Genomic DNA, 12,289 nt, shown 5'->3' with positions numbered 1-12,289 from the left:
TGTAACTTCCTATCTTACCACCACTTGCTCATTGCTAATGTAATGTAACGTCCTCACTCACCACCACTTGTGCTAGTGAGGGAAAGCTAGAGAGTACATCCACAATCAAAAATCTAGAGAGCACATCCACAATCGAAATGCAAAAAGTTAGGTAGCACCAATAATCCACATTGGAAGTGGAAGTTAAAGTATGTGCAATTTCTATCATTCTCTGAGAGAGAGAGAGAGAGAGAGAGAAAGAGAGAGAGAGAGTCGCTTATTGTCGACTTAGAGGGTTATACACCCAATCGACGGAGAGAGAGAGAGAGAGAGGTATGTACATATATAGGCAACACCTCTGAAGGTGAGTTATATGGGCATGGATTTAAATGTACATATATAGCCAACACCTGAGTTATATGGGCTGCATGGATTCAAATGTTGATTTTAGGAAAAGAGTCACTTCTAAGTTGGCTCCTAAGTTCGTTGTAAGTATGGCCTTCTAAAATTTGTAATTTGTATTAAATTGAAACTCCCTAGACTGAGGCTGGAACACTCAACAGTCTCAGTCTCTGGAACAACACTCAACAGCAGTTGGGGCCAGGAGATCCAGGAAATCCGTCTGATATTAGCAAGCGCTTCATCTTCGTCAAGCCATCGGCCTGCCGCTTCTCCTGAGAAGAAGTGGGGAACCAGAAACCCAATGCTACATCAGATAAATTTACACGCAAGAAATTAATTAATCGCCATGCAATGTCTACAGTACACTCATGATCGAGAGAAAAATAAATGTTTACATCTGCTAATTCCAAAGCTTTCACAGCTGCTGGTTGATCATCATCTGCTCTGCTTCTGAAGCTCTTGGGTTGAGGTCGTCCGGCTACATTTCATCGATTAGAACTCCATTATTGAATGAGCTGCAGGTGCTTAATACTTTCGCTAAACGATACTTTATCCAAGCATAACTATTAATGCTACAAGTAATATGATGTGATGAATGAGTTCTCTCACTACAACAAAATGAGAGTTTAGCAAAATAGCAACGCTTTTATAACTAGAAGGGTACAGAGCAACGCTTTTATAACTAGAAGGGTACAGAGCAGAGATGTCGGGCCCATTTTACTGCTATTTTCGCTACAACGGGTTCGCTGCTCAGTAGCAAAAATAGTATTGTCGTTGCTTCGCAGCCTAATATCGCTGCTAGTAGGCAACGAAATATCACTGCTATTTTCACTACTAAGCAGCGAATATACTGTATAGTAAAAAAAAACTAGGGCTAACTCAAGAATTTGCACATGACTCCCCAGTCTCTCCTAGCTCTTTTTTTTCTAATGTAGACACACTTAAACTAACACAACTTCATGTCCTACTCATTGTCATGGACAAGTGTAATGTACATATATAGGCAACACCTATGACGGAAGTGCAAAAGGCAGGGAGGTGACTCCAGCTCTGATACCACTGTCAGGTTAGGGTTGCACACAAACTGAGGCACACAGAGAAGCAAGCACATTCAAGAGAGAGATGGTGATTGATGCTCACAAAAAAAGATGGCATAGAATGTGTGGAGCAAGAGAGTTGACTCCATAATATCAAAATACAATAAATGTGATGTCCTTTCACACCTAATATCCAAGGGGAAAAACCCAAAGGGAGAAAAGTGCCCTTGGTTATCCCATGTTCACATGTGGCACTACTCATATCATATGTGGCATAACTGAGCAACCAGCATAACTCGATATTTTTGGCATAACTTAGCAACTAGCATAACACATGTTTGGCCGGTGCATAACTCGCTCAGCCACCAACATCGAAGAGGCCAAGAATGTGACCCTCTGCATCGAGAACCTGACTCAACCCTTTTTGTAGCGGCATGCCTTCAACCCGCAGCGCCTGCCCAACCTCGTCCCCGCTCTTCCCAACCCAAACAATCTAAACCCTCCTGGAAATAATGATGATGAGATGGGTGGAGTCAAAGAGACTAAAGCTTTCGGACCCAAGGGATTAGGAATGTCCTAAAGCATGTCAAGGTTAGGATTTCTTGGAACAGCAATGTGGAGGCCAATTTACTTCTACCATGAAGGGCATGGTCACTGATGTGACTCTGCCGCCTAATAAGTTCAGGAGAGCGGAGTATCCTCACAAAACTAAAACAACAATGTTGAGGAACATGCCAAGAAGGACCTGTACTCCTATGGCACTGTCGTCGTCGCAGATGTACCTGCCATTGGGTTCAAGACTTTGGGCACTAAGGTTGTAGAGGAGGATTCACCAGCATGATGCAATCAAAACTCCCCCACGCTAAGGAAGATGCTAAGGAGCATCTATCATGGTCCCTATCTTCGAGTGATTGCCAACATCAAGGAAGACTGAAAGACTTGGTTCAAGTCGTCGGATTGGGAATCCGACCCACGGGGCATGCTAGGTTAGACCGTTCGGATAGCCGCATAGGTCGGACAGCCCCGTAAACGGTACAAATATCGAGCCACTGAGCCGGAATGCCGTCGAGACATCAGATCCGTCACACTTAAACACTAGTTAATTAGGTCATTATGTTTTGAATCATGCCTAGAGACCTTGTGGGTAATTACTACTAGATAACAGGATTCTCTTGTGGCCCATGATCCTCAATGTTCACCAAGGAACATTGATCTTATGGCTTACATGATGCTGGGGGGAAGAGGAAAGAATTAAGTTTTCATTGTGGCTCATGATCCTCAATGTTCACCACTAGGAACACTCTAATGGCTTGCATGATGGGAAGAAGGGAAGAATGCAAGGGTCAATGTGGGAACTTACCTCTAGCCATCAAGAATGACCACTGCCTCTTATGGGAAAGTTAGATCACCTCACTTGCATCACTAATGTGGTGTCATTCCATTGATACTTTGTAAGAGTGGGCAGGGAGAAAATGAGGAGAGAGCTATGGAAGAGCAGAGCTATCTCTACTCCAAAATGCTAGCTAGTGTGCTCACAATATGGAGAGAAGGAGAACAAGCCAACTACAAGTGAGAGGGGAGAGAGAAAGCAATGCAACAACATCAAGCAAAACACATAACACAATTTAATTGCATGCACATGAGAGAGAGGGAAAACACACACAACAAGAGCTCAAGATAAAACTCAGTTATGATAATGGAAAAGTGCCTTTTTTAATATTGAAACTAACTTATATACAAGCCTCTTATGTACAATGTCTGACCGCCCATGGAGCATCAAGGGGGCTCAAAAAGGTAGTGAAGCTATTCTTAGGCTTATGTATACACAAAAATCATTTTAACAAGCATTACTCATGGCATAAGTTTGGCTAAATCCCAAAATTTTATATCATTTGAAGCACTTAACCTGGCTCGATTCCAAAATAGTGTGATTGCATGTATAAGAGTCTTGTTAACCAAATATTAAATCATAATGTATACATCTAAACGAATATTAGATAATTTCTAATTATGAGTTAAATACTTATGAAAAAAATCTTTTGCACATCATAAACTTATACATTAGACCTTGAAGAATCTTTTGCTAGTTTAGTTTCATGTCAAATGCTCAATCAAAATGGTTGCTAATGTAATGTAACGTCCTCACTTACCACCACTTGCTATTGGTTGCTAATGTAATGTAATGTAGCATCCTCACTCACCACCACTTGTGCTAGTGAGGGAAAGCTAGAGAGTACATCCACAATCAAAAAGCTAAAGAGCACATCCACAATCACTTGTTCTAGTGAGGGAAAGCTATAGAGTACATCCACAATAAAAAAGCTAGAGAGCACATCCACAATCGAAATGAAGAAAGTTAGGTAGCACCAATAATCCACATTGGAAGTGGAAGTTAAAGTATGTGCAATTTCTATCATTCTCTGAGAGAGAGAGAGAGAGAGAGAGAGAGAGACGCTTAACGTCGACTTAGAGGGTTATACACCCAATCGACGGAGAGGAAGAGAGAGAGAGAGAGACGTATGTACATACCTATGAAGGTGAGTTATATGGGCATGGATTTAAATGTACATATATAGCCAACACCTGAGTTATATGGGCATGGATTCAAATGTCGATTTTAGGAAAAGAGTCACTTCTAAGTTGGCTCCTAAGTTCGTCGTAAGAATAGCCTTCGAAAATTTGTATTAAATTGAAACTCCCTAGACTGAGGCTGGAACACTCAACAGCAGTTGGGCCCAGGAGATCCAGGAGATTCGTCTGGTATTAGCAAGCGTTTCGTCTTCGTCAAGCCATCGGCCTGCCGCTTCTCCTGAGAAGAAGTGGGGAACCAGAAACCCAATGCTACATCAGATAAATTTGCACGCAAGAAATTAATTAATCGCCATGCAATGTCTACAGTACACTCATGATCGAGAGAAAAATAAATGTTTACATCTGCTAATTCCAAAGCTTTCACAGCTGCTGGTTGATCATCATCTGCTCTGCTTCTGAAGCTCTCGGGTTCAGGTCGAGCTGCATTTCATCGATTAGAACTCCATTATTGAATGAGCTGCAGGTGCTTAATACTTTCGCTAAACGATACTTTATCCAAGTATAACTATTAACATTGAAAGAATTGGTTGATCATCATCTGCTCTGCTTCTGAAGCTCTCGGGTTCAGGTCCGGCGGCTGCATTTCATCGATTAAAACTCCATTATTGAATGTGCTGCAGGTGCTAAACGATACTTTATCCAAGCATAACTATTAACATTGAAAGAATTGATGGACGCTAAGGCTGGCGCAATTATATTAAACATTATCATAAACGTCGATAATTATAACACACGGAGTGCAGTATTCGAATTATGACAAAAAGAAGACACAGCAATTCCACTCAGCTTGCCTGCTGCTGCTAATGTCGAAGGCGCCATTGCATGCGAGAGCAGGATCAGCGCCAGGAGGGCGAACGTTAGGGAGAAGGCTAGTCTCATTGCGTAATCAGCTGAAACAACAGAAATTATGGTAATGCGGGATTAAGAGAGATCAACGGTGAAATCAACGTAATAGTGGTAGGAAGAAGGAATGGTGGTCGAGTCCTACGGCCAGAAACCGAAGGCCTGACTTGTTGAGATGCCGGAACCGCACACGGCACGGCGCCGTCTCTTTTGACGAAGTCTCGCACCAACACGGTGACAAGACGACTCACAGCCCACAGGTCAATCAATCCTCTTTGTTGGTAAGGTATCGCTTCCTGCACGAGAAAGCTGTGGGGCTTTACGAACACCTCCTCCCAATTAATTTATTTTTCTTTTAAGTACAAAATTCTTGGTGGTACATCATTTTTCCCCTTTTTTTTTCTCTTTTTCTTTGGGAGGTTAACTTTTCATCGATCCTTTTCATCATGAATTGAAGAGGAAATTGTAATTTTGAACAAGCTTTTTCTTTACACGGAAATCTAAATATAACTAAAACTTGAAAATTTTTTAGGAGGTTTTTTTCCTTCTAATTCCCTCAATTTGAGAAGGTCTTTTTAGGCAAACCTATCTTTTCCTGAACCCTATTTGAAAGTGCAAGTAATATGATGTGATGAATGAGTTCTCTCACTACAACAAAATGAGAGTTTAGCAAAATAGCAATGCTTTTATAGCTAGAAGGATACAGAGCAGAGATGTCCGGCCCAGTTTACTGCTATTTTCGCTACAACGGGTTCGCTGCTCAGTAGCAAAAATAGTATTGTCGCTGCTTCGCAACCTAATATCGCTGCTAGGCAATGAAATATCACTGCTATTTTCACTGCTAATAAGCAGCGAATATACTGTATAGTAAAAAAAACTAGGGCTAACTCGGGAATTTGCACATGACTCCCCAGTCTCTCTCCTAGCTCTTTTTTTCTAATGTAGACACAGTTAAACTAACACAACTTCATGTCCTACTCATTGTCATGGACAAGTGTAATGTAAAACTTGACAAATACAAAAAAAAAGGACAATTGCAATTTATGGTTTTAGGAATGTCGAAATTCAATTATAATACTTGGCGGAATTACATAAGTGTATGATTCCAAAAAACTCATATACAAGATAAAACGTAATAAAAATCTATGGAGCTAGGGGCTCGATTGAGGGGGGCTACATCTCATGCATTGCGATTATTATTGTTCCTTTGCAGCTCTACCCCCTTCGCTTCTCACATTTCCATTACTTCTTGCTTGGACATTTGTACCATCATTTCTAGTTATATGATCCTAAAACACAATAAAACTAACACAAGTGAAAATCAGTTTTGCAAAAAAAAGAGGTTTATAATTTAGAAATGTACTTACACCAAAGAGGTCATATATGCATAATGCATACCAAAACCACGATATGGCAAGTTTACATGCACATCAACATCAAGTGAATCAATGACACCCTCATCCTTTGCTTTGTACTAACTAGCAAGTTCATTAAACACCACATCTCGTGAGATAACAACTTGCCTAATTTGTGGATTGTAACATTTGTATGCCTTCCAATCCTGTGCATATCCAACAAACACACACTTTTCTGCCTTAGGATCCAACTTCCTCCTTCTCTCATCAGGCACATGTACATAAGCTATGCATCCAAACACTTTGAGGTGTCCAATGTCTGGCCTAAAACCTGTAAGCCGCATCTCTGGCGTACTTCCATGTATGGCTGCTGCCTGCTCTGCGGGTGTCTTATTCAGTATATACACTGCAGTAGCACATGCTTCTTCCCAATAATAATTTGGCATGCACTTTTCATTGAGCATTGCCCTAGCCACTTCACAAATGACTCTATTCTTTCTCTCAGCAACACCATTTTGCTGAGGTGTATACCTGCAAGTCAACTGCCTTCTTATGCCATGCTTTCTCAAGAAATGCTCAAAAGCATGTGAGGTGTATTCACCACCTCCATCTGTCCTCAAACACTTTATCCAAGAGCCATATTGCTTCTCTGCAAAAGCTTTGAAATCCATAAACTTTTCCAACACTTCACTTTTCTCTCTGAGAAAGTAAATCCATGTCATTCTGCTGAAATCATCAATGAATGTCACATAATATAAACTGCCTTTAATGGATGGGTTTTGTGCAGGACCCCATACATCGCTATGTACTATCTCAAGTGACCTGCTACTCATGTTGCCTTCTCTAGGAAACCGCAACCTTGCCTGCTTTCCAAACTGACAGGCTTCACAAACATGCATATTCCCATCATACTTGAATCTAGGCAGCCCACTAACAATGCCTCTTGTCTGCATGTTCTTTAGTCTTTGTATATTCACATGTCCAATCCTCTTATGCCACATGTCAGTGTCCTGTACCACATTTTGGCTTTTAGAGAACATGGCTGATTTCAACTCAGGAATCCCAGAATCCAGCTTAAACAACCTGCCTTCTTTCTTTCCTTTGGCAATGATTCTACATCCATTTTTGAACTCCTCAACGAAGCAACCATGCTCGTTGAAACGAACCTGTAATCCCTGTTCCACCATTTGACCAACCTTTTTGTAATAGAAGGCACATACAATACATCTGACATAGATTTTGTTACACCATTGTGCATAACCAATGGTACACCTCCAACATGTGTAATGACATGTTGGGTATCATCTCCTGTTTCCACATAGCCTTTCACATCCATAGACTTCATATGCTCAAACCATTCACCATGACAAGTCATATGGTTTGATGCTCCAGAGTCCATATACCAAGTGTCATCATTTTCAGCATTTGTCATCATAGATCCCACAACATGTTTCATGGCAAACAAGTGATTTGCGCTGCCATCATTGCATAATTTCCACCACCATGTTGTGCATAATGTCCACCATGGTGTGCTCTACCCCCTCTCAAATCATTTTGTTTGTGGAAACAATCACGTGCCATATGACCAAATTTCCCACAGTAATGGCATTCCACATCTTGCATAGATGTTTGTTGACCTTGCCAACGTCCTCTACCACGAGGATTACCTCTGCCTCTATGAGGTGTATATCCACGACCACCTCTAGCACCATATGAAGGCTAAAAATTTTGTTGTGGTGACCTATCCTGCCATCCACGACCATTACCACGGCCATGTGATGCAAATCTCCCCCTGCCTCTAAAACCTCTTTGTGAATAGAAAGCCTGATTTCTGCCATTATCATCATGGCTAGTAGATGCATCTGAAAGGAATCACTGAGTTTGATTTCCTCAATAAGCAAGAGTGAAACCAACTCATCAAAGTCTGGTAAACCTCCCTGTACTCCGAACCGAGATGGATATATCAAAAGATTTATACTCCTTGCCAAGACCACGCAAGGTAATGTCTACCAAATCATCATCAGGCATGGGGGCATTGATTGTTGCCAATGCATCTGCATACTTCTTTATCTCTTGTACATAATCATGGATGCTCCTTCTATTCCATTTCACATTATGAATCTATTATCGCAATTGAGACTTGCGAGCACTAGTGTCTGTATCAAACAGCTTTACCAATGTATCCCATGCATCCTTGGGCTTCTCAGCATCATGTATGTGTATGAGTATGGCATCCGAAATACATATAGACAGATAATGCAACACTTTGTATGCTCTTTGTGACCATTGCTTATGAGCTATAACCTGTTGCTGTGTAGGTTGTCGGGGTAGTTCCAGCACCTGTAATGAGATTCCAAAAACCTTTTCCCTTCAGAAAACTTTTGATCCTGTACTTCCATGCCTGGAAGTTCTTCCTATCCAGCTTTTCACACCCACAATTTGTACTGGATTATTCGACATATTTGCTCAATGCAAATGCACCTTCCGCACATGTCCAAATCTGTAAACGAGCCTTCCTCAGCTCAACCACATTGTAATGAGTGTCCCAGATACTCCAAAGTACACAACAAACTTCAATTTTGATGTAGAAAATCAAACTGTATGCATCCAAAATGAACTGGTTTACGCAGTCCAAGATACCCTGCTTTGATGCGCTTTCCAAGGCTCCAAATTGTAATGTAGTGGTTCAATCAAGTGTGAATAACTTGCATTGACACCTAAACAACCTCAATGTTGCACATCAACACCATCCAAGATGTGTACATATCAATTTTGTCAAACCCCCTTCTCTGTTTTGAGAAAAACCAGAAAAACCAATAGTAAAATGGCTCTAATTTCTTCAATATTTGTCCAAATTGAGAGACCAGGCATTCATTAGCTTAGCAATGATGTCCACTAACTCCATGTAAAAGGAATTAGACCAATTGTTTAAAACCAGAGAGTAATTAGTCGATTAATCACACTCTGTTTCACTGTGCAACCAGTAGTAGACAGCCTATTTAATCAGCTCATTTCTAGCTCCATAGATCATAATTGCTCATCACTCTGTTTCACTGTTTCACTGTGCAACCAGTAGACGGCCTATTTAATCAACTCATTTCTAGCTCCATAGATCATAATTGCTCAATCCAATCATATAGCCTCCTTCTCAGGTGTATGTATCAACTAATTGCTAAACCAATTTTGGAAATTATCAAGCACAAGGGTTGATTTATGGCCTCCACTTATCAAATAGTTGAAAAGATGCTTTATTTCTGCATACCAGCCTACGTCGCCTGCTCCTGAGGGGATTTGGAAGGTTTGTAGTGCTAATTGATGATGCAATTAGATGCCTAACACACCTAGGCAAGTGTGCAATCCATCAACGGTATGATTTTTGCCAAAAACTTGCTCCAATTTCATCACTCCAATTTCATCAAAAATTGACCTCTTTTTCTCTGTTTTGTGAGAGCTCAAAAACCAGTAATTTTCACTCATTCAAATGCATCAATATTGCTCCAAAATCAGTGTAGGGCTTGTACATGAGTTGCCAATACATTCTTCCTTGTCACATACATGTGTCTTTACCAGATTTGCATCTATTTTCACCATACATCACCGCTTCCAAGCTTCAATGGAAAGCTTCCAAAAAACCAGAATTTTCCTTTGCTTTGGGCAACCCTAATTTGCTTTATTTCTGCCTAAATCACCTGCAATCCGCTCAAGGATGTTTAGAATACCTTACCCGGTAGGCCAAGCTCTCAGATCTAATAGAAATCAGTGTGCTCCAAGCTTCACAGCTTCCGAAGCTTCACTACTTTTCTTCACAACTTCTTCTCCCTCTTCTCTCACTCACTCATAAACCCTAATAGAGAGCACGAGGCTCTGATACCATGTTGAAAAACAAGTAGAGGGAGAGGAGACACACACACAAGAGCAAACCCTAATGTATATTGCAAACCCTAGCCATAGAGGGAAGCCATCTCCCATAATACACAAGACACACTATGTGTTGTGTCCACACACATCTAACCCTAGCTAATGTCCACACACTATGACTAGCTGGACGTGGTCATTTATGTCTCACACATGCTGCTACCTAACATGCCAGCACATAGCACAGTTGGCACACACTGACATCGAGCTTGAATCTCAATAGTCCCTCTCAAGCTCATGATATACTGCCATAGATGAAGATGTAGATGAGCTTGGGCTATCAAAGCTCTCAACACAAGGTTGATTACTAGGGCTGTCTTTAGTTTATCAAAGGTACTCTGACACATTGTAGTCCACTGAAAAAGTGTACTCTTCTTGAGAAGGTTAGTTAAAGGGGATGCTATCTGAGCATACCTAGGTATAAAGATCCTATACCATCCAGTTAATCCTAGGAATCCTCTGACTTCCTTTACTGTCTTGGGTTCTGGCCATTCTATGACTGCCTGGATCTTTGCGGGGTCAGGAGAAATCCCATCCTTTGATACTATGAATCCCAAGTATTCCACCTAGTCAACAGAGAAAGAACACTTGCTCTTTTTTGGAAAGAGTTGGTGTTTCCTTAGGATTTCCAAGACCTTGCACACATAATCTTCATGATCTGCAGCATTCTTTGAGTATACCAAGATATCATCAAAGAAGACAAGAACAAAATCATCCAAGTATTCTCTGAGAACATCCTACATAAGACGATTAAATGTCACCGGGGCATTAGTCAATCCAAACGGCATGACTGTGAACTCATAATGCCCATAGTAGCGAGTATTGAATGCTATCTTTGGGATGTCCTGCTCCTTGATTCTGATCTGGTAGTACCCGGATTTGAAATCTATCTTTGTGAATATTTGGGTTCCACTTAACCGATCTAGAAGTTCATCAATCCTAGGAATAGGATACTTATTTTTAATTGTTAATTGATTCAATCCTCTGTAGTCAATACAGAGTCTTAACGTTCCATCTTTCTTCTTTTGAAAGAGAACAGGCGCACCCCAAGGTGAGACACTGGGTCTGACGAATCCCTGCTCTAACAGTTATCTTAACTGCTCCTTAAGTTCTATGGCTTCACGGACTAGAATTTTGTATACACGCTGAGCCACTGGCTGAGCTCCGGGGGTTAACTCGATCTCATGATCTACTTTGCGAGACGGAGGCATCTCAGTCAGCCCTTCAGGAAACACATCTGCATACTCACTTAAGCACTCTAGTTCATTAGCCTTGCATTTTATGTCTACCAGATTCATCTTAACGACATAAACAGCTTGCCTCTTTCTGAGCCATTTTAATAATTTGGAAGCCTTGACTAATTGTAGCACACTGGGTGGGGATCTGGAAATTCCAGTTCCTTGAACTTGGAAAGGTCGGAACACCAGATAAGTGTGGAACTTTCATCTATAAAAACAATTTCTTTGATTAAAAATTCTTCATTAATGAAGCTTATGGAATGAAAATACTATATGTAAATGCTCTTTCTGAGTTTTTATTATAATTTTCTTATAAGAATTCATTTTTCCTTATAATTTTCTTATAAGAATTCATTTTCTTATAAGATGAAGAGTTGACTAAGGACAAGGTTAATAGTTAAAAAAGAGAGATATTTAGGTGAAATGATGCATTTTTTACACTTCTGCATGGGAGAATTCCCCTCATGAAGAGGGCACCTATTTCACATGCTTGAATGAGTTTTAAACTCCCAAATAATGAGATATTTTCATCTCTCCTCTCTCTTGTTTTAACTAGATCCAAAAAGTGACCAAAACTAATCCAAAAATGGTCAAAAATTGACCAAACTGATCTCAAAAATTCTAGAATCAGTTGGCTTGGTTAGAGGCTTACTTTTTCCTATAAATAGAAGTCCTCCCCTTTGTTAAAACTTAATAGTGTTTTATGCACTGCTACTCTGCTCCTCCCAAGCCAAGAACTGTGCATTTATTAATAATTCACTAGTTTTTTGACATTTCCCTCTTCCAAAGATTGGTGGCCACTCTTGTTACAAACAAGAGTTGAACCCTCAAACCATCAAGCCAAAGGAAAGCTCCAAGAAATTATGTAAGTAGAGATTCATGTATTTTTCTTTATTGATTTTATATTTCTCTATGTTTATGATTGTTT

The 12,289-nt window shown here is 40.5% G+C and overlaps 1 protein-coding gene across 1 annotated transcript; it reads right to left on the bottom strand.

Moving 5' to 3' along the window:
- Positions 1 to 3,962: 3,962 nt before the first annotated feature.
- On the bottom strand, positions 3,963 to 6,114 carry LOC147639849 (uncharacterized). The gene is made up of 4 exons (XM_086824070.1): positions 6,100 to 6,114; positions 4,999 to 5,149; positions 4,802 to 4,900; positions 3,963 to 4,430 (listed from the first exon to the last, which is right to left on the bottom strand). The coding sequence occupies exons 1-4, from the start codon at positions 6,112 to 6,114 to the stop codon at positions 4,138 to 4,140; spliced, it is 558 nt and encodes a 185-aa protein (XP_086680196.1). The 3' UTR covers positions 3,963 to 4,137.
- Positions 6,115 to 12,289: the final 6,175 nt, after the last annotated feature.

This window comes from Cibotium barometz, chromosome 3, assembly GCF_041138505.1.
Source record: "Cibotium barometz isolate CiBa-2024 chromosome 3, ASM4113850v1, whole genome shotgun sequence".
Taxonomy (NCBI): Eukaryota; Viridiplantae; Streptophyta; class Polypodiopsida; order Cyatheales; family Cibotiaceae; genus Cibotium; species Cibotium barometz.
The sequence above is the reverse complement of the archived record's forward strand: the minus strand, read 5'-3'. Positions and strand labels throughout refer to the sequence as shown.

What these genes read in the sequence shown, in the direction of transcription:
- LOC147639849 (XM_086824070.1), bottom strand. An exon ending in CAGGCCTTCGGTTTCTGGCC is followed by an intron (nt 4,901 to 4,998) that starts GTAGGACTCGAC and finishes CTGTTGTTTCAG; the next exon opens with CTGATTACGCAATGAGACTA. An exon ending in TTCGACATTAGCAGCAGCAG is followed by an intron (nt 4,431 to 4,801) that starts GCAAGCTGAGTG and finishes GATGAAATGCAG; the next exon opens with CTCGACCTGAACCCGAGAGC.